Here is a 27660-nt window from a genome sequence, read left to right on the forward strand (position 1 = left end):
ACCTTGGAATTTATCTAGAAGTGCTCACATGAAAGCGTTCCTGTTCACGTTAAGGGGGTTTCTGCACATGACTTGGCCCTGTTGTCGTCACTATGACATCCTTCATAAACAGCTTGAGAAAGACTTCAGTAGTCAATTACTTACCTCCCTACAAATTCCTGAATAGTAGAATACCATAGCTACCCAACACTGCATTCTATCGGGAAAAAATTGTACATATCATATTGGTCTTCGCTTTATCATAGGTCAGTGACTATGTGAAAGAAGTAGACAAAAAGATGCCACCCGTTAATTATCTCCAACACACCGCATACGGTCGCGCTTTGATTGACAGTTTATCCTTGATCTTGGATTCCCGGCTGCATTATCATGCGAGATACTGTTGTGATTACGGGACACCTAGGGCAAGGCTCGATCTCAGCCTGTTATCTGGCTCTATCACTTGCCCTATATAGGCCGACTGAGGGCTGATCTAGTCGCTCCAAGGGATGAAGATCATTCCAGTTCATACCAGCATATTATTCGCTGAATTACAAGCTAGTTCGCTGCCGTACCGGCCCAGGGGAGTCTCAGCGCATACCACTCTTTGGCTGTCAGACTGTAATCGGAGCCTGGTTTTATGAGTGTATGCCAGCACTTCCAATATGCATACTACTTGTCATGGACAGGTCGCTGACGGTCTTCTTCTCGAACAGAATATACTCTGATGTTTCCTACTCTGTCGTGTGTCAATGTAGGTCCCAATTACCTAGGTAGCAGCATTGACCTTGAGTCTATGGCTGGGGTTTGCGGAGTATAAAGGTCCGAACGGTTCCATTACCCATGATACCCGGACGACCGAGCCATAGAGGAAGAGCAGACGCCTAGATTGTTCTATGAACATCAATGCAACGTCTGAGGATGATTGTATGTATTGCCAATTATTCCTACTTTTAAGCATTGCGCTTAGCATCCTAGAATGAGGGTGGAATGCGCGGCGGCAAGATTATATTTCTAGAAAAACGATTGTTCCAGCGCACAATGCAATTTTGACATCTCAGGTTTAATGTGCTTGTCATCATGAAGCTCAACCGATTGAATAAAGTGTTTGTAGAGATATACAACGCATGAAGTTCTACTTATAACTTCTTATATGATGATTCGGCAGGGTGAATTGATGAGCACGATTGGGGCTGATTGCTAGTCATTACAGGCGGAATTGCACTGGAAAATCCCCAAAGTTTCTTTACGACCTGTTGAGAAGCAAATGCAGTCATTCTCAATGCGGATGCTGAATGCCAACCTATGTATGTATGAATGTCAAAGCGTATCCCAACCCCGACTTCAGAAATAGCGGAGAGTGTCTCCGACGTATCAGACGAGGACCCGACATCGTACGTGGTACATGGGACCAGACGCTTAAGTCCACACACAGAATAGCACTATCTCCACGCCGGTTCTTTGGAGACTTGGCCATTGCCTAGTGCTAGTGATGTAATGCCACGCGCCAGGCTGCAATACCACTGCTTGTGTTCTCTCGGACGCATTGCAGCGATGAAATCCGAACACTCCGGGCAACAAAGCTGTACTAAGAGTAGTCCGTATAGTATGGTTACTATGTATATGCAATGATTTCCAATTAGCTCTTAGCATCGACTATTGAAGTTTTATTGAGGTTTCCGCTGGTGGTCAGATAGGCGCTGGGCAGAGATGCGGGGATACGAGTGTATATATTCCGACCGCAGAAATATTATGTTCTTATTCCCAGGTCAACTTTATCTCAACTTTCAATGCTAAGGTTTCTGCTAGAGATCGCCTTCATATGAGCTAAGTGGTGCGGTGGTTTTGCCACTTCGGTGTGCTGGGTGCTGCGCTGAGCATCATCTCTGCTTGCGGACATTCTCCATCGTCGATCTCGCATCTCTTCTTGTCAGTTGGAATCCAGAACTTGTGTTGACTACTACTCCAGACGGAGTAATCTTAATCCTTGAGTCCTGGTCGCTGTCTTTGAATCTGGAGATTCATCGTTTGCGTCATTCGCCTCTCCTGGGTCTTCCAACTCAATCTCTTCCCCCAGCATTTCCGCCTTTCTGACGCCTGGCACACTTCGCTTTGTTTTGAGCTCTGCAGTCTTTTGTTCAAAAATTGTTGCTGTTTTTGTTATTCTTTCTGGTTGCGGGCGAACCCCTCAGCTTCGCACAACCCAAGCCGCTCCGCCGCCGCCAACCACCTCGACTCCCGCCTGCTACTCAAGTTTCCTCGCTCCGCTGCGGTCTTGCCAGCCCAACAATCAGCCCCTCATTCTCCCATCCCACCATCTTATACTTCCTCCGCTCCTCGCGATCGGTTCATCTATCTTCGCCTGGAGCTATGGAAGGCGTCGATTTCCAATCTGTCCTTAATAAGGGCAAGCAGATGGCCTCCAACGTCGCAGCTACCGCCACCAACGGCAGTACCAATAAGAAGAGGAGAAAGGGTACCGACTTGAAGCCCATCGTCACTAGCGATTCCGCGACGCCGGCCGATCAAACAGGTCCGACAAGCGATAAGTATGTCGCCGTTCTTTGCTTTGTGTTCTTCTCTCCATCGTGTTACGTTCTAACGATGTCATGATTAGTGTCCCGCCGTCACGATCTGGGTCCTCGTCCTCCGAAGAAGAAATCGAAACTACCGCCGAGGAGGAAGATTCAGAAGACTACTGCAAGGGTGGTTACCACCCGGTCCAGATCGGCGAACTCTACAATAATGGGCGGTATGTAGTCGTGCGCAAATTGGGATGGGGTCACTTTTCGACCGTCTGGCTCTCTCGCGACACAACAACGGGGAAACACGTCGCGCTCAAAGTCGTCCGATCGGCTGCTCATTATACCGAAACTGCCATCGACGAGATCAAATTGTTAAACCGCATCGTCCAGGCCAATCCCTCTCACCCAGGCCGAAAACATGTCGTCAGTCTGTTGGATTCTTTCGAGCACAAGGGACCCCACGGTGTTCATGTTTGTATGGTATTTGAAGTCCTGGGCGAAAATCTTTTGGGCCTCATCAAAAAATGGAATCACAGGGGAATTCCTATGCCCCTGGTGAAGCAGATTACCAAACAGGTGCTTTTGGGTCTAGATTATCTGCACCGCGAATGCGGAATTATCCACACCGATTTGAAACCGGAGAACGTTCTGATCGAAATCGGCGACGTGGAGCAAATCGTCAAGACCTATGTCAAAGAGGAAGCGAAGAAGGAGCAAAAAGAGGACAACCGCAACGGTCGGCGGAGGCGCAGGACGTTGATCACCGGGAGTCAGCCATTGCCTAGTCCTCTCAACACCACTTTCGAATTCAAACACAGCTCGCAAAATTCCCACAGCAGTCTTAGCCAGGTTATTAATGAGTCGCCAGGTTAGAACTTTCAAATCTCGGAGAATTGAACTATGCTGATTGGACAGGCACATCAGAAGCCCCTTCCATGCGACAGTTGCTTGGCATCAAGGATGAGGATGAGCAACAAAAGCAACGAGAAAAAACTGCGTACGTAGAGCGGCTTTTGGAGGGAACTTCACTAACAGATGACAGCGACCTGTTGGAACGAGAGGTTTCTGGGATTTCGCTTGACAAGCCCTCAAGCGATGAAGATATTGACTGCGGCATTATTTCCGTGAAGATTGCGGATTTGGGTAATGCATGCTGGGTGGGCCACCACTTTACAAATGACATTCAGACACGCCAATACCGTTCGCCCGAAGTCATTTTGGGATCCAAATGGGGTGCTAGCACCGACATCTGGAGCATGGCTTGCATGGTAAGTTTTGCCCCAATTTTCCATGGCGATAACTAACTCGCGTAGGTTTTTGAACTAATCACCGGTGACTACCTGTTTGATCCTCAATCAGGTACTCGGTACGGCAAAGATGACGATCACATAGCCCAAGTTATTGAGTTGCTCGGGCCATTCCCTAAATCTTTATGTCTCTCGGGTCGGTGGTCACAAGAGATATTCAATCGCAAAGGCGAGCTGCGCAATATTCACCGACTCCGCCACTGGTCGTTACCTGATGTACTACGGGAGAAGTATCACTTCTCAGTGGCACAAGCCAAGGCCATTAGCGATTTCCTCCTGCCGATGCTAGAAGTGCTACCGGAACGACGGGCCAATGCCGGCGGAATGGCATCTCATGAATGGATGAAGGATACGCGAGGAATGCAGGAGGTCGACTTGGGCTTGACGCCCGGCAGTCGAGGCGAGGGTATCGAGGGATGGGCGACGGAGGTGAAGCGAAGATAGGCGCTACGTCCAGATTGACTCCGATATAACGACACTATATGTCTCGAGCGACGATTTTCCTTCATTTTGTGATGATTTCCTTGCGCATTTTACCACATCTTGGGCCGACGGCGAGTTGGTGCTTGTCTATGATCGCTCCGTACATTTTATAACATCCTCTATCCCCCTCCCCCACTCTGCTCATTCCTTGCCCATAGAATCTGCTTTCCCTTTTCCTCTCCTCCCTATTTCGCCTGTCTAGACGCCCTACCGGGTAGCGATGTCGGAGAAGGATATATTACGATGGTTCATCTATTCTCCGCGATTTTCACATTTACGGTTCGGAATAACTGCTGGTATGATAGCTGTTCTATGTACGGGATTTGAAATTTCTGAAGATAGGGCAGCAATCAATGATCTCTCTGAGATGCTGGATGATTTCTTTGCAGATAAGGTTTCGCTTCATTAAACGTTTACATTTACCGTATCATCACCATCACTACCTTCTGAAACCTCACTCGGCAATTCGGCAGGGAACCACCCAAACCGGCCAAAATCTATATAGAATTCCCCCATGCTGTCGCTCGTTACTTCGACGCCCTCTTCGCGGAGAGCTTCCGCCTGTCTCTCTGCACTCCCAGGCCCGCTAGCGGAGTAATAGTCAGTTATTTATTTCGTTTGCCTCTCTCATGCATATTCTCACACCGCATATTAAAAGAGGTCAAACACACCGATGAGAAATCATCCCCTTGGAGTTCACTACCCGCTGCCACGGCACGTTCCCGCTGTGGAAATACTCCCCGCTCTCCGGGGAAGGGAGGTGCTTGAGGCAGATACCTACTTGGCGGGGGCGTTTGGCTGCTCTATATATCAGTTCTCATCCTGACAGCTGCTGTCAATGCTCCCGGCCTTTGAGGTGGGAGAGCGTACGTTCACCTAGTAAGAGAGCGATATGCCCGTAGGAGGTTACCTTTCCGGCAGGGATCTCGCGCACGGCTGCGTAGACGGCGTTGAACCAGTGCTCTGCTTCCTCTGTGCGAGCCATTTTTATCTTGAGTCTAGTTGCGATGAGAGTCTTGATGACGGTTGTTTGAGTGGGCGAGCCTGTAATGGTGGATTGGTGATATCGTTGTCTTCGAGAAAGTAACACCACCACACACGCTCCAAAAATGACCGATTGTAAGTAGCGGGCTTATAGCCTAATTAACCCATTCACTTTGGGGTGTCGTAAACATGTACTTGCTGATTTGTGCTGAAATCCCGTATTGTGAAGATATATACTAACATACCGTACCGGAGAATCATTGTCCCGCCTTGCTCGCCTCCGCCGCCAAGCCAAACATACGGAGATCTTTCAAAGTCGAGCTCATTACCAATATCAACTACCAGCTGAAAAGCGAAAGACCATCTACAATGCCATCCTCCTCATTAGCCGAATATCTTGCGAAGAACTACCTTACTGCGGACCCTTCGCCTCCCACGGATCGCCCCAAAAAGAAGCGCAAGAAGACCAAAGCTGCCGAAGTAGAATCACAAGGGCTCATAATTGCGGACGATGACCCACCCGATCTCCGGAGCACGGCTACGCTGAGTTCAAAAGAAAATGATGAGTACGGACCTGTTGTGACAGGCGCGCGAAGCGCAGAGTTTCGCAAAACTAAGAAGAGTAATTGGAAGACTATTGGGTCGTCTACGAACACGGGTACGGATACAGCTACAGCTACGGGGCCAAATGCTGGACGGGATGAGGCAGACGCTATATTAGCGGATGCGATGGCTGAGGAGGATGCGAGGCGGGCAGCGGGTGATGAAGACCCGATGGTTGTGGATCAGGATGATAATGAAGACGATGGAGGGCTGCGAATGGAATCGGGCGCTCGCGCGGGTCTACAGACGGCGGAACAAACAGCAGCCATGGTAGCAGCGCAGCAGAAGAAGCGAAAGGCAGAAGAAGCGCAATATAAAGGGAAACAAGGACACGCACAAGAGACCATATACCGAGACGCCTCAGGACGGATTATAAACGTTGCGATGAAGCGGGCCGAAGCGCGACGGCTGGAGGAGGAGAAGCTGATCAAGGAAGCGGAGGCGAAAGAGGCGCTCATGGGTGATGTGCAGCGGGCTGAGAGGGAGTCCAGGAGAGCGGCGCTCGAGGAGGCAAAGGTCATGCCGTTGGCGCGGACTGCGGACGATGAGGAGCTGAACGAGGAGTTGAAAGCGCAAACTCGGTGGAACGACCCCGCGGCGCAGTTCCTGACCAAGAGTACAGGGGGTGGCAGGAGCAAAACGGGGAAGCCGCTATATAAGGGGGCATTTCAGCCAAATCGATATGGAATCCGGCCCGGGCATCGGTGGGATGGTGTGGATCGGTCGAATGGGTTCGAAAAGGAGTGGTTTGCGGCGCGCAATAAGAAGGAGAGGATGCAGGCTCTGGAATATGAGTGGCAGATGGATGAATAGTCGCCCACATACTTGGACTTGTACTGAATTGTCATTGTCGTGCTGGACACGGCCCACAACATAATAGAGAAACAAGCATGCAAGAACCTCGGCTATACTGGCCGGACCTTCCACCGTATGCTCGCCTTAACGGCGACTTCAGACCTGATGGTTCAACTGGCTCAACTTTATGGTTATACTAAAATGACGAGCTGCTGTCATCGGGCAGTGCAATATTGAACCAAGCTCGGGAGAGTGCAACCTGGATGCGCGTGGTAGGCTTACAGACTACGCCGAACTTCAGTCCTAGATCTAGATTCGAGGAACGAGCAGAGTAGAAAGTATGTGATTGCACGACGCAGATGACAGTGATCAGCTGCAGTGAGATTGGGACAGACGCATGATAAGACAGGACAGCCCAGTCGGACGGGAATGCTAATCGCATCATCCCCTACCGCATGACATCACCTAGCAAGTGACAAGGGGTAGCCGACAACGTGCCTGAGGCTATGGCGTCCAGTTGACTCTCGCGGAAACAATAATCCTCGGTTCCCTCGGTTGAGTCGACGAAAATAGGAGTTCAACCAAGTCCCGAGAATAGGTGAGGGGAAGTAGAGGGGGATTCCATTGGCAGTGGAAGGTGCTCGATCGATAGGCTACCGTTATCAGTATCATGGATGACTGCACCTGCCGCAATCAGCATCGCCTCCTCCTGTCTTGCCCGCCCGGACCTCCTGGCGATACGGGGGGTGGTGGGTGGTCGATGGGTGGGTGATGATGGATGATGGGCGAGGTCATGATGGCTAAATTCCAGGCTGACGCCTTTGACCCTGACCCTGACCTTGACCTGCCAAACAAGGTCCCCGACTTTAGGTCTCCTTGACATAGTGGTTCTTTCTTCTACCAAGCACCCCATCTCTCTTTGACGACGGGCTTGGTGACTGGTTCTTTGTGACTCACCCAATCTATAGGCGCAGTTTCAAGCGCCATTCCTACTGAGCCTCCTTCATTACTCATTCGGCCCTCTGCTCTTTGCGCAGGCATCCTCTTCGTACTCTACCTTCTGGCTGTCACCTAATTCAAGGCGCATCCTACTGAGATCTTACGGATTCTACAATAACTACGTCCCCTTTCTGTACCTCGCATACTGTCCTTCGAACCCAGCCAGCCCCAGTATACTTACGCCGCCATGTCTGGCTCGTTCGACAACAACGACTTGCGCCAGGCCGGCACGGCGGCCAAGCGAGTCCACGACCACAAGGCCAAATGGGTTCATGGTGGCCGTTCCGCTCGCCCTGGCGCTGCCGCTCCTAATGGTATCCTCCCGATAACTCGACCTGCAAAGCAACAGTCGTACGAGTCCCCCTTGTATACTTGAATGACGTGTTTTAGTCAGGCTAACGAGCACAGAACGTCATGGACCCGACGGCAACGTCTACGCGACGCACAGCACAGCTCCACACTTGCAAAGGTCAATTTCCGGAACGATGTGCGCGAGGCTCTTGACGAGGCGACGTCCGAATCGTCCGGCGTAGAGGACCACGAGGTTCTCGCAGTCGCAGCGACCATTCCCGAAGTCTACCAGGCAGAAGGCCCGGTTGACCTTTACGAAGTATCGGGGGAGACACTGTTCAACGCCGTTGTCGACAAGGCGGTGGAGAAGTTCGAGATAAAGGAGACAGAGAAGTTGGTCAAGGAGTATGAAGTTATAACTCGTGATCATGAGCTTTCCATCGGTTACCTTGCGGATGAGGACGAGTTCGAGCTGGTTGACCATGTCAAGCTTTAACGATTTTTTCTTTTTCCTTTCCCCCCTGGCGTTTGTATCAGCGATGACGGGCACAGTTGTCTAGAATTTGATTCGCATAATATGATTTTGGTGTCTTTGGCGCTTCTGTCTTTTTCTCTCGATCGACGCATGCTGCGTTGTTGATCTTTGCAGTCATTTGGCGGCGGCGCCAGCTGTTGAGATTTTGCAGATATGGTATTTTATTATTAGCGATCAGAATGAATCAAAGTAATAGCCACGTTTCTAGTGCGGCGTTTGTAGACGGAGTAATGAATATTCGATTTGGAGAGAGGGGAACGTGAAATGAGGGGAAGGTGATGCGATCGCTGCCTCAGTACCGACCGCGGCATAGGGAACTTTGAAGGACACTGTAGTCACGGTCATTGATAGCTAAGGTCGATAATAATTGGTAGTAATATTATGATAAAATAAAGGAATCTTCGATTCTGATTCCTGGAGTTGAGTTAAGTAGACCTGAATGCAGTTGCTAGGCTGTCCAAGATTGTTTACTAAAAGATAACCAAAACAAAGGAACGGAAAAAGTCTCGATCCTTGAAATCCTCCGCAGATCAACCTCGACGTTCCGCACGTTCATCACCCATCCTTTGATGTGTATCGGTGCATTTTCGGTATCCATCTGCTGTCGTAATGGATAAACGAACAGCTGAAAGTCCGATGGACTTTGAGTGGCAGTCCAGAGCTCCCGGTGATGTGACTTCGCCATTTTACCAGCTCAGCATGCAGCATGACAATCAGAAGAAGCGTGCGTTCCCACTAAGACTTCTCAATAGACTAAACTTACCATCACAGGTTCACATAATGTATTCGAGTCTCCCGAGAAAAAACAGATGCCTGCTCTTCGCGAGCCCAACTCCCAGCCCTTCCTCTTTTCGCAAACGAAACCCACAGCACCCGAGACGCCGAAATCCGTATTCGCCCAGCCCGCGTTCATGACACCGCGGAAATTTGACCTTGACTTCTCTTCTGGCGCCGAAAATATGTCTTCCCCGGAGAATGCAGACAATGACGATACTCCCGAGCAGCCTACGAAGACAGGCCATCGGAATTCCCTTTTTGGCATGTATGGACGCTTTGCGCCGAGTCCGGGCAGAGGCGAGATTCCTCGATTGAGCCACTATTCTAACGCAGTAGCGCGACGGGTTCAGAAGCGGCGATTGCGGAATAAAGCGTTGGATCTACAGGTCCACAGGGACAGTGATGATGAGAGCGACCGACCGAGTAGCAGCGAAGGGCAACAGAAGGTGAAGCATAAAGGCGGCCACAAAGATGAAGCGCCGTCGTCGCCGACGTCTACATTCAAGAAATTCTTTACCTTAGTGGAGGCCCATCCAAACGTCCCGAACATCCTCTCTTGGTGGGCACAGCTCGCCCTTAACTTTTTCATCTTTTCTATGGCTGGATACGTCCTTTGGGGGATAGTTTGGACTATACGGGCCGAATTCGACCAGGCCGCTGAGGCCGCGTCAGATACGATCCTAGCTGAGATGGCCGCCTGCGCGAAGGACTATGTTGATAATAGGTGCGGCGGAGGAGATCGACTACCGGCTCTGGAGACCGTTTGTGCGAACTGGGAACGGTGCATGAACCGCGATCCGGCCAAGGTTGGGCGGGCTAAGGTGTCGGCGCAAACCATGGCGATCATCATAAACAGCTTCATCGACCCGATCAGCTGGAAAGCGATCGTAAGTTACATTACTTCACCGCAGGCCAAGCTAACATGTGCAGTTATTCTTTCTTGCCACTATATCGACCGTCACCTTTGTCAGCAACTGGTCCTTCCGCTCGTTTAGAAACCGCTACAATCACGACTTCGCTCCTCCACCCCCCGATTACCAGCGACAGTCATCCGGCCAGCATCATCCGCTACCGCCGCAGCTCCCGGACCAGCATACTCAGTTTGGATATGGGACCCACCACCAGGACGATCCAACCGGGTTCGTAAAACAGGACGTCCCATTACTCCTCGAGAACCATCCCCAGGCGATGAATATCACCGATCGTAGCCGGGAAAGGTCGAGGAACCCCCGCACCCCAAGCCCTGTCAAGCGGGGAAGAAAGCTTCTTTAATTTCATCCATAACATCAAAGCATCAGCGACCGGACCGGGCGTTTAATTGTTACCTTCGGTGTATTTTTGTTTGATTTTTGGCGATAGAGTCGGGTTTCGGGACAGGGATTTATCATATCATGAGAGCACTTCGTCTGTACATATTGAGCTGCATCGACTGAGATTATATTTTTCTTTCCCCTTCCCCGTGAGACATCCGGCAGTAAGGTCGGTTTGACGGGCTACACTAAACCTGTATGATGCTACCCAGCGACGAGGGTCGAGTGGATTGATCCCATCACGGACTACGATATACGGTGAAGGCGGGGCGATATGATTATTGTGGACTAGACACGTGCCCAACCGTGAGCAACCCTAACTTTGAGACGGATATTGACCCTTATGGCGGCTTCAATAGCTGGCGGAGAAGATACAGCTGGACGGATGATTATCCTCAGCTAACCCTGATTCAAGGACCTCATGCGGACCACTGCAGCCGTCACGGTTTAGCTGATGCTTCTGGAATGAGGTCGACAAAATTGTTGACGACAAAAGCCATATACAGATACGGTTTGCTGAAAGAAAAGAAGACGAACAGATTAATTTCGACATGGCGACTGTGCCTTGTGTGATCACTGTGGTTACATGGCTTAGGGCCAAGAAGCGCTGATCGCCCGATCAATATCGCAGCCCTGTCCACCGTCCAACCACGGCCCTGGTCGTCTTCTGCAGCATTGTAACCCAAGCCCTGCAAACTCTTGGACCGATCTCCTCCGCGAATCGTTATCACGCCTCCAAATAATCCACCCGCAGCCAGAGGAGAGCTCCTCTGTTATCTCCTCGCCAGCGGGGAATATGCCTGATAAAGAATGACCTCCTTCCTATATCGCGATAGTCGAGGTAGTATGGCAGGTGGCATGGTGCCTTGGCTCTCTCAATCACGGGGAGATGCTATATTGTCTCTGGCCGTGTTTGAAAATCTATATAAGGCCGGTGAGATCCCGTGAAAAACTTCAGCTGTCATCATCGCCTTCCTCGATTCTCCTCAAGTCCCTCATTCATAATGAAGCTCTCGGCCCTATCTCTGCTCACCGTGGCCTGTGTGGCAACAGCGTCAAGTCATGGCGCCGAGACAATGGAGTATCTCATGTCCCTGAAGCAGCAATCTCGAGAACGTGCCCGTTCACAGGGTCTGTTTGATATCAACCGCTACCCCGACGAGGGAGCCAAGAAGTGCAAGAACGGCAAGGCAGGAGAGTACTCCTGCGAGAACGTCGACCTCTTGTCCTTCCTCAGTCACCAGGCTTTGGGTAGTGTCACCCGTGAGGGTAACGACGTCTGGGGTGAGCACTCAACGTCCCTCACCAAGGGCTGAGCTAACCGACGTAGGCTGGACTTCTGCTGAAGGTCGCGAGTTTGGCATTGTCGGCCAGACTGACGGCGTGGCCTTTGTTGAGATTCTGGAGGACGGTAGCCTCGAATATGTTGGCCGCCTGGGTTCTCAAACGGAACCATCCACGTGGCGCGATATCAAGGTTATCGGTGACCATGCCTACATTGGCTCCGAGGCTGCAGGGCATGGGCTGCAGATTTTCGACCTCAACAAGGTATGGTAGCTTCCCAATTTATAACGAGCGTCTGCTGACAGCCATAGTTGACAACTGCGTCTAGCTCAAAGCCGACCGTTTTCTCCACAAAGAAGGACTTGACCGCGTGGTATAGGGGCTTCGGAAGCTCTCATAATATCGTTGCGCACGAGGAGACCAATATGATCTATGCTGTTGGAACAGCCCGCAACCTCAGCTGCGCCGGAGGCCTGTGGATGGTCGATGTGTCTGACCCAGCCAACCCTACCTCGCCGGGTTGTGTCAACGAAGATGGTTATGTGCATGATGGTAGGTTGAGGGATCTCCGCAGTTGAGAACACGAGCTGACCTACTCAGCCCAATGCGTCATTTACAAGGGCCCCGATGAGAAATATATCGGTCAGGAGATCTGCTTCAACTTTAACGAGGACACACTCACCATTGCCGACGTAACCGACAAGAAGAACCCAATTCAGATCTCGAAGACCCCCTACGTCGGCGCCAGCTACACTCACCAGGGCTGGCTCGTTGACGAAAACGACCATTCCTACCTCCTCCTCGACGACGAGCTCGACGAAATGGACGGAACGGGCTCCGCCGCTAACGGCCACACCACCACCTACATCTTCGACATCAAGGATCTCTCTGCACCCAAGCACACTGGTACCTACCAGTCCCCCGTCCGCTCAATCGACCACAACCAGTATGTTGTCGCGGGTCTCTCTTACCAGTCCAACTACGGCAGCGGTCTGCGTGTCGTCGATGTCAGCTCTGTCTTTGAGGACCCCACGGCATCTAGCTTCAAGGAAGTCGGCTCTTTCGACGTCCACCCCGAGGATGATGCGGTTGGCGGTGAGGTGGAGTTTGTCGGAAGCTGGAGTGTTTACCCGTTCTTTGCGAGCGGGCATATCTTGCTCAACAGTATTGAGCGCGGCATTTACTCTCTCAAGTATACCGGCCCAGCCGCGGAGAACTAGGTAAACAACTGCCGAAGCCAGTGAGCCTGTGATCTCTACGCACGAGCCCGGCAGTCTACGAACTGTCCCTTGATCAGGTCCCTAGGTATGAAATTAGGTAGCAAATTCCCCGGAGCAGTAGTCTGCTCCGGCAGTCCGGAAAATTCGAAAATATCTGAAACATTCGTGCCCTTCCATATCTATTTCCAACCCCCATAAAGTTCGGACCCTGTTACAAATATATTCCTCACCTCGGTACCCCGGCACTTGTCGCATCGGTAGTCAGTTTGATCTCTCCGATTTGGATGGCAGATTCAACATTATGACTGTGCTCGCCCAATCGTGTCCCTGTCGTGTCCCCGCACTTCTTATGGTTGCCGGACCAGGGCACACACAAAACTTAGTAGACCCTGCATGAGACTGCAGTGCCGTCGAAATACCCAAAATTGTATAGTCGAAGCAAGACTAATATCTCTAATAGCGTATCGTTGTTGTCCGGTCTCGGAGATCAGGGCTGACTTGGCTAGTTTCCGGTTGCCGAATTTTTGGACATGTCGCAGTCTAGTCCTACTTTGAGACACGAACGCCCGTGATGTACCCAGTTGCCTACTGGAGATGTATCGAGATCCTGGGGAAAGTCAAATGGTACTTGTTGAAGCTGTCCTTGCCTCGGTGATCTTTCGTCTGTGAGTGCGACAATGGGGTATAAATATCTCCTCAACCCTGGCTGGGATGGATTATAGCAGACAGCAGCAGAGGAAAGCCTCATCCAAACTAGCCCAGTCCAGCCTAGATAGACTCTGCCCGGTGCATCGAGTCATTCATTCATTTGATTTACTCCTCCATTCCTTGATCACAAATCACGAATCACTCGTTCAGTATGAGATTCCACACCATTCTCCTCGCGGCTCTGGCCTCCCTCGTCATCGCCACGCCCCTCCCCAGCGATACCGATGTCTCCCTCGAGCGCCGCCAGAGTATGAACTCCAACGACCTTGAGAAGGGCGACTGCAAATCTGTGGCATTCATCTTCGCCCGCGGCTCCACTGAAATTGGCAACATGGTACTTAGCGCCTTCCCCCCAGACTAGCAACCCTTTTCGGCAAACCACTAACAGTACAAAGGGCTTCGTCGTCGGCCCCGGTGTCTGTAGCAACCTAAAATCTACCCTTGGCTCCGACAAGGTCGCCTGTCAAGGCGTCGGCGGCGCCTACACAGCGGGTCTGATCCAAAACGCCCTCCCGGCAAATACTGACTCGGGCTCCATCAAAGAGGCCGTCAAGATGTTCGACCTCGCCGCTAAATGCCCGGATACTCAGATCGTGGCGGGAGGATACAGTCAGGGCTCTGCGGTTATTGACAATGCAATCCAGAAGCTCGATGATAGTACCAGGGATCGAGTCAAGGGTGTTGTGCTCTTTGGTTTCACGCGGAATCTCCAGGATAAGGGCCAGATTCCCGGGTACCCGAAGGATCAGACGAAGGTGTACTGTGCAGTGGGTGACTTGGTCTGCTCTGGCACGTTGATTATAACCGCATCGCATATGACGTATGGCCTGAATGCCGGAGATGCAGCGAAGTTTTTGGCAAGCCAGGTCTCAGTTTAGGAGCCATCTCCTCTCTTTTCATGCCATGTGTTTGATGGGTAGCTACTGGCTGGGAGCTAGTTGCTCGCTGTGACCAGCGGCCCACCTATCCACCTGGGCTCAAGCGCACTCTGAATGAATGATGACTGGCGGGTTAGCAGGTCTCGCTCGATCACCTCTCATTCCTGTATTTTGCTTTTTGGTCTACTTTCAATTCTACTGGCTGGAAAGCTATGCAGAGCATATCCAAGCTGTCTTTTACAACCAAATTACCGTTGTTCTCTTTTTATGTGTTATTTACCATGAAAGCTATCGACCTTTCCACCGGCGAGACGAGACTATAAGCCAGTAAGATGAGAAGAGAACGAATGCTTGTATACTAAAAGACCGACTTGGACACAGTAACCTATGACTTTGACCAATTAAGACTATCTGGTAAAGAGCTTATCATTGCCCTCCATTTTCAGGTCCAAATCCTCCCTAGTAGAGTTAGTATTGTAACAAGCTTCTACAAAGTTGAAGAGCCGATGGCCCAGACTTTAAGCTTCAGTCCATGCTTTATCCTACTTCAAATTACTACCGAAGCGGCGAGCCTCCTAGCTTAATACCCTTTTCCTCTCCATTTTGACATTGCTTCAAATCTAGGGCTTGAACTCTAGGGGCTGCGGCACAACAATTGCTCCCCCAAGATTTCTGGATGAGTCTACGCTGATAGTTGTCCTCTAGTATCCTGGCGCCTTAACATAATCAAGCAGATGGGCAAGCTTTCTCTGTGGATCAAGCTATATACGTGCTTGCTAGTGACTATATATCCGACCTAACCGCGTAGCCGCGGACTGATGAACTGGCCTTGCTTGTCTGAAGGACTGAGAGGAAGCACCTCTACTAGAGTGCCTCAATTGGCCTCTACTTTGACCTCGTAGCAACTGGCCTGGACCGAGTCAGCCCTATCTCACCTACCTAGCCGCATAGCTAGACTAGGTACCTTGATTACCATCATCACTCTCCGCAACTGACATATCTCAAGGGAGGATGTGAGTGCATCTACTGGCTTGACGTTCCAGATGCGGAAGACACCGAGAGGTGGAGGGAGGCCTGGTGTTTGACGAAGATACGGGCCATCGGAGTAGGAACTTCTAGACCTGTCTGATTAATCCTTGAATCTTGCTTACCAAATAAAGTAGTTATCGTGGTAGAAAGGAAAGATTTAGACCTCGCATGAGAAAACAGTCTGTCTCATTCTCAATGTTGCGACGCTTATAAACAATGAATGCGTAAGTACAACTACTACAGCACACAAATCCACCCACAATCCTCTGAGATAACGGGGCATATTCATATCATCCAGCGGTAAAGCCGCAAGAGTATTCAATAATTCCTTCGCAGACGCCATCACCGTAGCCGCCGCGTACCACCTCCATCGCCCATCGTCAGGAGAGTTAGCAAAATCACCACCACATCCAAAGCACCGGTTTTTGTGTTCAATCCAGATCACCAGCGTCAAATATGGATAATAACCCTTTGACCCCAAGATTCTCGCTTCATCTATATGAGGGCACGCATCCGCCACCAGCTTGTCGGCGACGGCTATCGTCCCATTGTGCACTACACATCGTGTATAATCTGCCCTAAAAGGATGAGAAACAGCAATCTGCTTATTATAGTTCTGGGGGAATCCGCATTATACTCCGTCTGCACAAATATATTATCGGCGACATCCGGGTACGCATAAACCGCCCTTTATGTCCGGATACCACTCGAATATTTTGGATAGGTAACTGGTGATATTGCTGGGAACGCCGACGGCACGGACTGCAGCTAGTGTATGGGCAGCTGTTGTGAGGCGACGAGAGTATACTTCTCTGGATGAGAGGAGGTTCATACGCTTTGGTCAAGGCCGGATGACGCCGGCTCAGACAGATTCAAGTGCAAAGGCAACCACCACCCAAAACTCCCGTTCGGGAGTGCAGACAAGCACGTCACCAACTCTAATATCGTTTAAGCTACACCGGATCCCGCTGCCTACCGCTACGAAGAGCCCGATTTTGAGGGGACGAAGGTGGCTTTCAAATGCTTGAATGTTGGCTCAGCCGCATCATATTTGTCCCTTTCGGGAATCAGTGGTAGAGCCAGAATTCAGAAGACACTAAGGACGTTTTTTCTGTCTATTCTGCCCGATTCGTAAATGCTGTTGTCGGAAGGGTGTAGTGTCTGCGGATGTTTGCCGTACGCGTGGTCGAACATATCGCGTACTGCAACAAACTCCAGTCTGGAAGGACAAGATAAAAGAGATGATAGAGTTCGGATTCGGGGGAGAGTTGGTCATCTTGGGCTCAGTTATGGTTTTAAGCCAATGGTTAGGGAGAGGGGTGGGATAAGAGGAGATGCTGTCCCGTCGACGCTTGCTGATATTGTGTAAACAGCTAAAAAGCTGCCGGGAGGGTTTCGAAGAAGACCAGCAAGAAAACAGAAAGCAGTTATGGCAGTTCGCTATAAACTACAACATCTATACACTTGTTTGCAGTAGCTGGTAGGTTCGTGTCCATTATGAGATCTTTAATTCATGGCCTGGACCGTTGAACAAAACAACGTAGGATGGAGAAGCAAAGGAGTCGTCACTAAGAGTCAGTTCACTACAGAACATAAGAAATGGGATCCATCCTAGTCTATCAGCGCGCCTGCTCTCTCAAAACGAGTGTATATCCTCTCCTAGCACAGCCACCTACCTCCTCCCCCGAGCCTGCACCAAGCTCTCTGTACTACTCCCGCTAACTTCATGATCATGCCATTTAACCTCCGTCTCAGTCGTCAAAATAATCTTCCCCTTCCCCTCTATATCGGTATCACGTTTTCCAGCCCCTGAAGAATCAACCCCGTCGCCTGCCTCAACGGTCGTGGCGGTGTTGCTTCCATCTGGTACATAGTGCGTCTCGACCGCGAGAGCGTATCAGGCCGTATCCCCAGCGACTACTCTTTCCGGCGCGCGCATGATTATCGTACTGCCTGCTGTGGCTGCGCGTATTGAAGAGCCTCGGCAAAGACGCACGAAGAGCGGTTTCAGGGCTGGTGCGCAGCCGGCAACGAAGGCAAGCCCGACTTCCATTGTTGAGAGGCAAAAGAGCACAGAGTAGGTTCTGTCAGCAGGGATGTGGCGGTCGAAGTTTTCAAGAAGAATGACGCGGATTATGCCTGCCAGGACGGTTCTGCAGTAATCACTTATCAGTATACCAGAGATCCGGATGGAAGAAGAGGAAGGGAAGGGAATGGGCTACATCAACCCGAATGACAGAATCCCAATGAGCATGATCTTCTGCTTCTTTGCTATATGCAGATTGTACACGATCCACGTCGGCATGAGCAAGACGAGAAAGTCTGTAAAGATGGAGACAGACGCAGTCCCCGTGACGAAGTCGGAAAGGTTGATGCACTTTTCGTTCGGGTACGAGTTTGGGTCCCAGTTGGATGCCACAGGGAGGCAGCTGAACGTAGTGATCAGGAAGGTAACCACGGCCGCGATGGCGTTCAGCACGAGCAGGCAATGATCGTTCGCCGCACAGCCTTCTTCTGCCCTGTCAGGCGGAGAAGAAAGAGCAGGATAGAGGTCTTGATGAGGGCGAGGACGGGGTTGTAGAGCAGTTCTGCCTGTATTTTTGTCAGGCCTAATTCTTGATGTGCCCTTCGATGGGATGGCAAACACCTACTGCATAGGAAAATTTCGCACCTGGTGTCGAGTCCCAGTCCGACGGGACGTCCCAAATATGGTAGCCGACGTAATTGTAGTTAATCACTGCGATTTTCAGTTTGACAGTCACTGGAGTGGTCGGGAGAGAGAGAGAGTACGAAGTGACAGTCTCGCCCTAGTATAGAATCTGCAAATCCTTAAGCCATTGTCCACTTCCAAGGGAGAAAAAAGACACTTACCCCGGCCACGCATATCACCCAGTCATCTGTCTCTATTAACACGTGAGAAGGGCCTCGTCGCTTGGATTTGTAGACGCTTACCTGCGGCAAACGAGCGCGTCCATAGACGGATATACACCCGCAGAAGGACGGCAACAGTCGCAACAGCTGGAAAGGCAAGATCATGCCAATCGCCTGCGCCTGCAGGTTATCGTGGGGCAGATCGCCCGTAACGGTTGTGGCCATGGCGAGAACTGAGTCCCTGATCGGTTCAAGCGGCAAGGATCAGCATGATATATACTGGTGGGTCAGGAAAAGGAAATCAAGAAATACACATATAATCCAGGCAATGTCCCGTTTATGAGGTTGGGGTTGAGGACAGATACGATTTTCTGTGCGGATTCGCCTCCGCACTAGGTTCTGGTGGTCATTAATAAGATGAATGACTGTGTTAGGTGAAAAGACTGGCATTTTTCCTGTCGTTACAGAATGCTATCCAGACCAACTCTATCCGCTAATGCAAGCCCTGAAGACAGGTACCGGGGTTGCTTCCTTTTTCAGGTGCGCAATGGACTTGACTGACTAGGGCTTGCTTCTACAAACCCTCTATTACCCGGGTGCCAGGGTACGTTTGTCAAAGCAATCCTGCTTATCTTGACTGACTCGAGGCGAACAGAACTGAAGAGCAGTCTGTGAATTAGGGATCTTGAGGTCCCAACCGCAGAGTGATGGCAAATTCTGGATTCCAGGACTTGCCTGATGCCAAAGCTTGTCCAAATCCACAGTCTAGGCTCAGGGAAAAGATTGGAGGACTAGACAATGGATCTATTAGGTGCATAAAATAACTTAAGATACATAACTAGTGCGGGTCAAATACTTCATTAGTCGTTTAGCGCATGGCTTGACTCGGTGACAGCCCAAGTCTAAACCCCAACTGTTTAGGGCTCCGGGCAGCTGTTCCGACTTCAGTTCACCCATGGCAGTTCTCATACTCAACTCCGTGGAGAACTTGAATTTACAGGCCAGTTGCGCCTGGATATGCTGCCTTGGCTATGCATAGCACGAGGGACCTTTGCACTTTGTGCAGACACCCACGTGGTAGTGCCATCACAAAGTGGAGGCAGGGCTTAGGTAGCGTTCACGCCGGCAGTGACCATGGGCAGACCATCTGCTAGCACCTCGCGTAGCTCGAAACCTCAATTTTCTAGGAGGCTCTAGCTCTACTTAAGCCGGTTTTCCTCCGGGCCAGTGGTGTCTCTCTCCCATTTCTTCCATCGCGCCGAGAAGATGGAAGAACGTAGTCTCGAAGCTGGCCATCCTGGCAGTGTCAGCTGCGGCAAATGCATCGTCTTCCACTCTCTTCCCCAGCGAGACGGTGCAGCTGACCGATGCTGTCTTGAACAAGGTTGCTTCAGCCTACAGCACCTCCATCTCAGGCCTGTTCAGGTTCAGCAATGCGTCGGCCAGTTCGAGTCTCCCCAGGCAGAGCAGGCACTGTTGCAAGCTCATGCCGGGCGACAAAGAGTGGCCCAGCCTTGACATGGGAGATCTTTGACCTGCTGGGAGGGAGCTTGATCAAGGCCACTCCGCTGGCTGCATACTGCTACCCGGACTGGCCCGAGTACGACGCGGACAAGTGCTCCGAGATAACCACTAACTGGATCATCTCAGACATCCGGTGAGTCTCTTCTTCATCTTAGTTCTTTTGAGAATGAGCACCATAATAACGACACAGCATGGACGACCCAGTCTCTATCATGCTGCCGCTCTACGAAGGCCGCACCTGTATTCCTCCAGGCTATAACTACACAGACACCTGCACGCAGGGCGGGTACCCAACCTACGTGGTCAACGCCACGACCGTAGCCCAGATCCAGATGGCCGTCAACTTCGCGCGTAATCCGAACTTGCGGCTGGTGGTCGAGAACACTGGGCACGATTTCAACGGCAAGGCCGCCGGGAAGGGTGCCCTATCCATCTGGACTCACTGGCTGAAAGACAAAGCCTTCTATCCAGAGTATCATGCTGACAACGGCTACGTCGGCCCTGCAATCAAGTTCGGTGCTGGCGCGCAGGTCTGGGAGGCGTACGAGTTCGCCAACGAGAACGGAGTCAGTCACTGTCATTGGTGGCGAGGCTGTGACTGTTGGTCTGGGGTTGGCTATACTGCTTCTGGTGGCCATTCGCCCTTGAGCAGTCTGTACGGCATGGCTGCTGACCAGGTTTTGTCTATGGAGGGTACCTCTCTCACCTTTTTTGAGCCTATATCATACCCACTCACTACACAACACGAGATAGCTAACGAGATGACAGTTGTCCTCGCTGACGGCCATTCATCACGGCTTCCTCTACCCAAAACTCTTCCTCTTTTGAGTCAGATTATCTGCAACGACTCTTGGCATACTCCAATACCTGCTTTCAATGTGGAGTGTCAGGCGTATACGTAGCCACGGCGGTCTCCACTCCTTCTATTCTTGCCCCGCGACAGGGGATGAGAGTCTCCGCAAACTGAGCACCCCTTGAAGATCAGGAAACGAACTGAAACAGCCCGTTATCAATGTCCATAAAGGGCACGAGTCTGCGCTATCTATACTCGACGCTGCATGCCACATAGGCAACTTGATTGACATACAGGCAATTTACGCGGCTGGCAACGGGTGATCTCGAAGCACCCTGAATTTGACAGCGTCACACGGTGGAGGACAAGTAGAGGATAAGGGGTTTGTCAAGCTCTGACATTTCATACAGCGTCAACGTCGACGGATAAAAACAGGATCTTCCACCGATCCACAGAAATATCATCCTCATGGTACGGCTTATCAAAAGAATGGTCATGCAAATTAGAAGTCTATATCCTCTCTGCACCTCCCAACATGCCCATATGATGACTTCTCTGTTCAGAAAATAGCTACAGCGAGTCAGAATCCCCGTCATCCTCGAGTCGTGAGTTGAGAGAGCGATAGATTGGATGTGTAAGCAAAAACCAGCCATAGTCTGCTACCTGAACACAGCCACTCGATAAGCTCCACGTGGCTGATGTTAAATGCCTCAAGAGTCAGGGATGGATCTTCAGTGTCCATGAGTCTTCAAGTGGGATGCCCCATATATCTGATACGTGGCGGTGTTGCGGGAGAAGCGTGGCTAGTGAGGAGTTAGGGCAATCTGATCGGGTGATATCGCAAAAGAACTCGCGCCAAGCCCAACTTGCAGCCTGAGGCTAGGTATAGCAGTAATAGACTATATTTAGGGTTTGCCTTTACGCCTTGACCACAACCAGGCAGTCAGAGCCAACCTGAAAGGACTCAACGAGAATCAAATGATCTGGACAGAAATACAAATACAAATAACCATCGGCTGCTTGTTTTGCACTGATTGCTTAATATCCACTATCCTGCAGTTCGTCCCACCAGACGAAGCAAAGCCACAGGGAGTTGTTAGGGCCGTTTATGCTGCTGCCTATTTTGCTGCATTTGATAGCGAACACTAGCCACTGCACTATTGCCAGAGCCCCATAACAGGTGGATGCATCCGTTATTAGCGCCGGGCCTGCCTCCTGACGCTGTCCCGCGACGAATGGCTGTGCTCGCTCTGTAAGGCCGCAGACAGTGGTGATTCTCCAATGTTCTACGCAAAATTCTGTATGAAACCAGCGCGTGCGCAAATACTAGAACAGGGGTAAGGAGTTTGAAGATGAGGTGTGCAATCTAGTTGTCATGGTGTGGGACTGCGCGTTTTTGGGAGCCTGATGTCCTTTCTGTAGTTGTCCCTCCGTGCTGGAGAAGATTATTTAAAGCTCGTAGCCCTCCTCTTGTTTCCTCTCCCAACTGTTATCCTGTCATCTCCTACCCATCAGCTGGTACAATCTCCTTGCACAGAAACATGTCCTACTACGGCGAAGCCCGCGACTACTACGGCGAACGCCCACCGGCGCCCTATGAGCGACCCCCCTATGACCGCCCTCCCTACGATGGAGCACCACCCGCAGAACGCCCTCACTACGAGCGGCCCCCATACGAGCGCCCTCCGTATGAGGAACACCGCTCCTATGAATCCCGGCCCCCCTACGAGCGGCCTCCCTACGAGGAATCCCGCTCCTATGACTCCCGTCCGCCATACTCCGGCCCTCCACCCTCTGCCCGACCCCCTTCATACCCCCCGCCCCCTCTCCCAATAGGCTGGATCCAAGAATGGGAGCCTAGGGCTCGCCGAGCCTTCTATGTTGAGACCGCGACGGGTCGCTCAGAGTGGGCGCTTCCTGATGACGTTAGCTACAGCGAGGCGTCCCGTTCTGGCCCCGGGGAGTACTACGCCCCTCCACCTCCTGCTCCAGCATACCCGCCTCAGGATTATGGCGCGCCGGCCTACCCGCCTCATGACCAGGGATATGGCGGAGAGTACCAGAAGGAAGAGAAGAAGAGCGATACCGGAAAGATCTTAGCAGCAGGTGCAGCGGGTCTGGCAATTGGAGCCGTTGGGGGTGCTATTCTGGGGCATGAGCTTGGTATGTCTTCCCTTTTTCTTCCCTTTGGAATCTAAGGTTGGGTCTACGCATGGTGCTAACAATTTGTCACAGCTGAGAACAGCGACGAGGAGCACTCGCACCATTCCGATGACGAGCCGCACTACTCAGACGACGGTGATGACTGAGGGCAGGTTTAGCTACGCAGATCCACGGCATTTGAGGACTGAGGTTATAGTATTTTTACATATTCTATCTAGAAATCCTGTACCCTTCTTTTTTGCAAGGCAAAATCCACTGGATCTGAAAAGAACCTTTTACGGAAGACGATGTAATGGCTTGTCTAGGCTTCATCACGATGCTTTCTTACCCAAGAAATACCACCAGCGCAAGCGCTTATCCTTCCATTCGTCCGTAGTGAGATCTATATATTCAACGTGTTAAGACCTATTAGCCCTAAAAGACGCTTGCAAAGTATCACAGTGTTTCTTGCTTCAAGTTATCCAGGAAGGGTCTCACATGTCAAATTTTATTCTAGACTCCTCGTTAACTGGTAAAACAACATCTAGCAATAATATCAGAGTTCCTACCTTGTGAGGTATTCCATGAGGTGTACTGACATGCTACTCGTATTTATACTAAACCACGCTCAAATGCCATCTATCCGAGCCATCTATCATGGCGTTTTACACTGCCTTGAGAAAATCCTGATTAATTCGCGGGCCTGTTCCAGCCAAGGCTGTATGCGCGATATTGCACACAACATTACCTACATACCAGCTTCTGTGGACCTGACTGCTGCAGTATGTCGCATTGAATATTAGTCCCATATTTGCCGACTCAACGCTTTGAACACTCTGTTTATTTGATAAGGGACGATGCAGAGCAGCCCAGAGACGATTTAAATGTTTTCAGAGTTGGTATGATAAAGGGTTAGAGTTGAATCCGCAGCGCCCTCAGTAAAGCGAGACTGCGCCCAGTTGTGATATGAATCGACGAGAAGTCAGTGTGACCTGCCTATCTACGTTCAGTTCCATAACTGCTTATAGTATCTGGCAGGGAGTCGATACACACTACGTCTATAAGTCGAGAATTCTGACCTGTATTAGCAGAGTATCAGAGAGTATATGTGTACCACTGGTATAGCTGACGTCGATGGCGGTCTACTTGTTTAGACGTCTTGAGCTTGCGTAGAAAGAATCTATTCAAAATGGTAGATATTGCGACAAATGTATTGACTACTACGGTTTCTGTTCAATCGGTATCTCGGCATGCAATCTCGTTCTGGTTGCGGTGCTTGTCGCCTGTGTCAGCTAACCATGACAGCCCGCTGTGGGAAGCGCAGTCTGTTCTGGAGCACCCAACTGAGCTGCGGATTAACACCTTGGGTATAGAACCAATTGTAAGGTAGAGCTGAGCCAAATTGGTCTTAAATTGACAAAGTATAAAACTGTATATCTCCAGACTCGGTCAAGTCATTACGAAGATGTCAGGTCCAATTTCAACTTCGATATCAATCAGGGTATTAGCGAGAACTAGCCGCCTCTGCAAGGGCACTTAGTGCATGCCATCTACCGTACATACTCGTATAACGAGATAACGCAGCAGCAGCTCTCGAGCGGCTGACGGCGCTCTAGTGACGGACTGCTCAATACTGAATCTGCTTAGTTGATGGTGAAGTAACTCGGAAGATGCTGCAGCAGACTGTGTAGGAGATCGTAGTAGGGAGGGGTATCTGTAAAAGATGTCCAACGATATGTAGGCCTACATGACTCATACTGCAGACGCAGAACGAGCTACTCATGGTAGTCACGAGCGTCGAACCCTTCCAGCTTACATATCTTGAACCAATAATTTTCTACACCGAGCATGCCATCGCGGTTGAGCACGCCGACTCGGTGCTGAACAGGAAGGAACCCTGGACACGGCATACCCTGGATAGTATCTCTGATGCGTATTGTATGCAATGAGCCTAACTGGTTTGATCAGTGGGAAATATACGAAAACGACTTCCTGAGAAATCGGATGATGATGATTTCAGAAGAGAACAAAGTACACAAGATCGTCGTTAGCCAGGTCCACCTGAATATATTTTTCATTCTGCTTGAAGGTCTTTGCCAAATATAATGGTGCTGCCTTATAGAGGGCACTTTGTGGGACGAATATAGTTGGAGCCTAGCTATGCTATAGAAGGGAGGCTGCCTTATCTGGATGATGTCATCTATCCCGTCCCCGTCTCCCAGCTTACCCCGCAATTAGAGCCCCTCCCCCTTTTATCTTTCCACTGGATGCACTGGTCAGGAACAGCTACCTCTGAATAACCATCGAGATGCCCAAATACGTAAGCCACTCTCCCATAGTACACACTCACTTTGCCAGAACTGACTCCTAACAGACCGCGATCATCAAATACGACAGCCGCGAGGCCTACCAGCAACATGGAAGCCAGATTGAGCAGATGTATTACCCTGGTCCTCTCACAACTTTTTCTTTCGAGAGCGCTAATATTTCCTGGCAGAACAAAAGACTTTTTCGCAGCAAAAGGAGCCACTGAGCAGACCCCGTTCTTCTCGACGAGGAGCATGCCGCCTACGCATCGGACATCGTATGAACCAGACCCCCACGCCTCCGAAAAGCAAGGCTTTGCTAATACCATGCCGGTAGATTCGTTGTTCCTGATGGTGTTTCGGCGGATGAGTTGAAGAGCGCTGGACTGCCAGAGGGTGTGCACTGCGAGATCAGCCAGGCGTAGGTGATGGACGCAGGTGGATGGCGGTGATGTATATATATAATCTATTTATTATATTCAGATATTACATGAAGACCATTCAGCAGACTATGGGTATCTGGCCGTGACTTTTACCTACCATTCCGTCCGTCAACCCGTAGCTACTTCCAACATAGAATCTGCCCATGCAACAGCCCAAACCACCCATCCTCATGCGCAACCCACTCCCTCCACCCTCTCGCAATGGCGCGCAGCTCTTCCTGACTTGAAAACCCGTCGCGGACTGCCCCCTCGCTGAACCCCGAGCTCTCCATCCGCCTGGCCATGCTCTCGCCCCAATACTCCCGCTCAGCAGGAGTGCTAAAGCACCAGGTCCCCGCACTCCTCTCAATCCGCTCCCTCTCAAAGCCAGCCTCCACGGCCCAGACATGGATCTTCCGTCCAGGATGTGGATTCCCGCCCTTTGCGCTCGCCATCCGCCCTGTTAGATCCAGCCAATCCTGGATCCCTTGGTTGCACGGATACCAAGACATTGTATCCGACTCGCGCACGCTCACGATCCCGCCTTGTTTAACAACCCGTCGCATCTCGCGGAGCGCTTGCACCGGATCTCTGATGTGCTGCAGAACCTGGTGCACATGCACGACGTCAAAGGTATCGTCATCGAACTGCAGCGCGTGAATATCGCCGACCTGGAATGTGACGTTGGTGATCCCGCTCGAGGCCGCGAGCGCCGCCGCGGAGTCCAGCGGGTCGGAAACGTACTCGATCCCGGTAACGTGGCCAGTAGGCCCGACGAGGCGCGCGAGGTCGACGGTTATGGAGCCCGGGCCGCAGCCGATATCGAGGATCTTCAGGCCCGGCTGGAGGTGCGGCAGGAGGTGCGGGGCGGAGTTCTGGGCTGTGCGCCAGCTGTGGGTTTGTAGGACAGAGGGCGCGTGGTTCGTTGTGTAGGTTGTCATTCTGCGTGTGGTAATAAGATCAGTTGCTAAATCGTCACTTCTGGGAACAGGAAGGAATAGCGTCTGGACGAAAGGTGCAGAGGTGGGCGATGTTTGTCTCGGTGTTCTGTCTAGTGGGGAGCTAGGCACAGCTACTTCCATGCCTGGCGCGCAGTAGTCCTCTTAATACTACACATTGTAAAACCGATCGAATTACTCAATCTAGACTTCTTGAACCTTCATGGCTTCCATTGACAATTTACCGTACTCAAAGATGTAGAGGTAGAAAATTCGGCTATCAATATCTCCATCATCAGCGTCGTTGACTGGATAACGTAGGCACCTCGAAGAACCGCCCCAACTGCCACGAATATAAAGACAAAAATGAATATAAAAATAGAAAAAAAAAAAAAAAAAGAGGAAAACCGACTAGAACTGAGGGGAAACGAGCCAAACGACCCAAACGAGGAAAACGAGGAAAACGAGGAAAACAAGGGAAAAGCGAAAAACGAGACAGAGAAAAAAATAATAAAAAATAATAGAACATCTTACCAACAGTAATTGACGTGAAGACCACTGAGATCCAGCTGCGATCCCGGACGCCCTGCGTCGCTCAGTAAAGCTCCATTGGCCGCCCGGCAGATCAACCACTCTGAGATAGGCAAGAGATCATTAGACTGCAGAGGAAACTGCAGAAGAACATCACGTCTGGTTCCAATCGGCAGGGAGGCGTCCTATTATTCAGCAATCAGGTATCTCTGACGAACTGCAACAGCGGAGATAATACCCGCGGGCTAATGGACGGCCTGCAGTTTCACGTTCAGCTAATGGAGGCGGAGACCAGAGGATAGAGTTTCAGAACCATGAGATAAGATTGAATCCATGGGAGGTTGCAAGTATCTTTAAATTTCATGATTTTGATAACCCAATAGAATGAGAGCTTACACTGTCTGTATCCCATGGTCGGGTTTTTCG

The 27660-nt window shown here is 50.9% G+C and overlaps 12 protein-coding genes across 12 annotated transcripts, besides 1 other annotated feature; 10 read left to right on the forward strand and 2 right to left on the reverse strand.

The window, feature by feature from the left end:
- Positions 1-27660: part of a sequence feature (contig 1.122 1..214949(-1)) that runs on past both edges of the window.
- On the forward strand, positions 2079-4660 carry ANIA_07185 (protein srpkA). Its single transcript, XM_659697.2, has 4 exons — positions 2079-2528; positions 2597-3372; positions 3420-3772; positions 3818-4660. Exons 1-4 carry the CDS (start codon positions 2350-2352, stop codon positions 4253-4255), a joined length of 1746 nt encoding a protein of 581 aa, XP_664789.1. The 5' UTR covers positions 2079-2349; the 3' UTR covers positions 4256-4660.
- Positions 5404-6694, forward strand: cwc26 (the record flags this gene model as incomplete). Its single annotated transcript, XM_659696.1, has 2 exons — positions 5404-5413; positions 5667-6694. 2 exons carry the CDS (start codon positions 5404-5406, stop codon positions 6692-6694), a joined length of 1038 nt encoding a protein of 345 aa, XP_664788.1.
- Positions 7585-8698, forward strand: ANIA_07183 (uncharacterized protein). Its single transcript, XM_659695.2, has 2 exons — positions 7585-8026; positions 8066-8698. Exons 1-2 carry the CDS (start codon positions 7863-7865, stop codon positions 8460-8462), a joined length of 561 nt encoding a protein of 186 aa, XP_664787.1. The 5' UTR covers positions 7585-7862; the 3' UTR covers positions 8463-8698.
- ANIA_07182 (protein brr6) lies at positions 9072-10716 on the forward strand. The gene is made up of 3 exons (XM_659694.2): positions 9072-9225; positions 9273-10165; positions 10209-10716. Exons 1-3 carry the CDS (start codon positions 9111-9113, stop codon positions 10548-10550), a joined length of 1350 nt encoding a protein of 449 aa, XP_664786.1. The 5' UTR covers positions 9072-9110; the 3' UTR covers positions 10551-10716.
- On the forward strand, positions 11593-13092 carry ANIA_07181 (uncharacterized protein; the record flags this gene model as incomplete). Its single annotated transcript, XM_659693.1, has 4 exons — positions 11593-11872; positions 11919-12136; positions 12184-12424; positions 12473-13092. 4 exons carry the CDS (start codon positions 11593-11595, stop codon positions 13090-13092), a joined length of 1359 nt encoding a protein of 452 aa, XP_664785.1.
- Positions 13952-14678, forward strand: ANIA_07180 (cutinase family protein; the record flags this gene model as incomplete). Its single annotated transcript, XM_659692.1, has 2 exons — positions 13952-14134; positions 14196-14678. 2 exons carry the CDS (start codon positions 13952-13954, stop codon positions 14676-14678), a joined length of 666 nt encoding a protein of 221 aa, XP_664784.1.
- ANIA_11549 (uncharacterized protein) lies at positions 15924-16171 on the forward strand (the record flags this gene model as incomplete). The annotated part of the gene is made up of 2 exons (XM_050611915.1): positions 15924-15931; positions 16006-16171. The coding sequence occupies 2 exons, from the start codon at positions 15924-15926 to the stop codon at positions 16169-16171; spliced, it is 174 nt and encodes a 57-aa protein (XP_050467886.1).
- On the reverse strand, positions 17926-18803 carry ANIA_07179 (uncharacterized protein; the record flags this gene model as incomplete). The annotated part of the gene is made up of 3 exons (XM_659691.1): positions 17926-18299; positions 18379-18514; positions 18660-18803. The coding sequence occupies 3 exons, from the start codon at positions 18801-18803 to the stop codon at positions 17926-17928; spliced, it is 654 nt and encodes a 217-aa protein (XP_664783.1).
- ANIA_07178 (uncharacterized protein) lies at positions 20012-21004 on the forward strand (the record flags this gene model as incomplete). The annotated part of the gene is made up of 2 exons (XM_659690.1): positions 20012-20235; positions 20293-21004. 2 exons carry the CDS (start codon positions 20012-20014, stop codon positions 21002-21004), a joined length of 936 nt encoding a protein of 311 aa, XP_664782.1.
- On the forward strand, positions 22392-23421 carry ANIA_07177 (WW domain protein). Its single transcript, XM_659689.2, has 2 exons — positions 22392-23058; positions 23131-23421. Exons 1-2 carry the CDS (start codon positions 22437-22439, stop codon positions 23202-23204), a joined length of 696 nt encoding a protein of 231 aa, XP_664781.1. The 5' UTR covers positions 22392-22436; the 3' UTR covers positions 23205-23421.
- Positions 24227-24986, forward strand: ANIA_07176 (uncharacterized protein; the record flags this gene model as incomplete). The annotated part of the gene is made up of 4 exons (XM_659688.1): positions 24227-24418; positions 24481-24538; positions 24685-24695; positions 24801-24986. The coding sequence occupies 4 exons, from the start codon at positions 24227-24229 to the stop codon at positions 24984-24986; spliced, it is 447 nt and encodes a 148-aa protein (XP_664780.1).
- Positions 25906-26849, reverse strand: ANIA_07175 (uncharacterized protein; the record flags this gene model as incomplete). The annotated part of the gene is made up of 1 exon (XM_659687.2): positions 25906-26849. Exon 1 carries the CDS (start codon positions 26845-26847, stop codon positions 25906-25908), a length of 942 nt encoding a protein of 313 aa, XP_664779.2. The 5' UTR covers positions 26848-26849.

The sequence above is a fragment of the Aspergillus nidulans genome, chromosome IV (assembly GCF_000011425.1).
Source record: "Aspergillus nidulans FGSC A4 chromosome IV".
NCBI lineage: Eukaryota > Fungi > Ascomycota > Eurotiomycetes > Eurotiales > Aspergillaceae > Aspergillus > Aspergillus nidulans.

Bases quoted from the DNA above. Each gene is read 5' to 3' on its own strand.
- ANIA_07185 (XM_659697.2), top strand. From the start codon at position 2,350: ATGGAAGGCGTCGATTTCCAATCTGTCCTTAATAAGGGCAAGCAGATG. The intron at 2,529-2,596 runs GTATGTCGCCGT...TGTCATGATTAG, and splicing joins ACAGGTCCGACAAGCGATAA to TGTCCCGCCGTCACGATCTG. The intron at 3,773-3,817 runs GTAAGTTTTGCC...TAACTCGCGTAG, and splicing joins TCTGGAGCATGGCTTGCATG to GTTTTTGAACTAATCACCGG.
- ANIA_07182 (XM_659694.2), top strand. From the start codon at position 9,111: ATGGATAAACGAACAGCTGAAAGTCCGATGGACTTTGAGTGGCAGTCC. The intron at 9,226-9,272 runs GTGCGTTCCCAC...TTACCATCACAG, and splicing joins GCATGACAATCAGAAGAAGC to GTTCACATAATGTATTCGAG. The intron at 10,166-10,208 runs GTAAGTTACATT...TAACATGTGCAG, and splicing joins CGATCAGCTGGAAAGCGATC to TTATTCTTTCTTGCCACTAT.
- ANIA_07177 (XM_659689.2), top strand. From the start codon at position 22,437: ATGTCCTACTACGGCGAAGCCCGCGACTACTACGGCGAACGCCCACCG. The intron at 23,059-23,130 runs GTATGTCTTCCC...AATTTGTCACAG, and splicing joins TATTCTGGGGCATGAGCTTG to CTGAGAACAGCGACGAGGAG.
- ANIA_07183 (XM_659695.2), top strand. From the start codon at position 7,863: ATGTCTGGCTCGTTCGACAACAACGACTTGCGCCAGGCCGGCACGGCG. The intron at 8,027-8,065 runs GTACGAGTCCCC...GACGTGTTTTAG, and splicing joins CGACCTGCAAAGCAACAGTC to TCAGGCTAACGAGCACAGAA.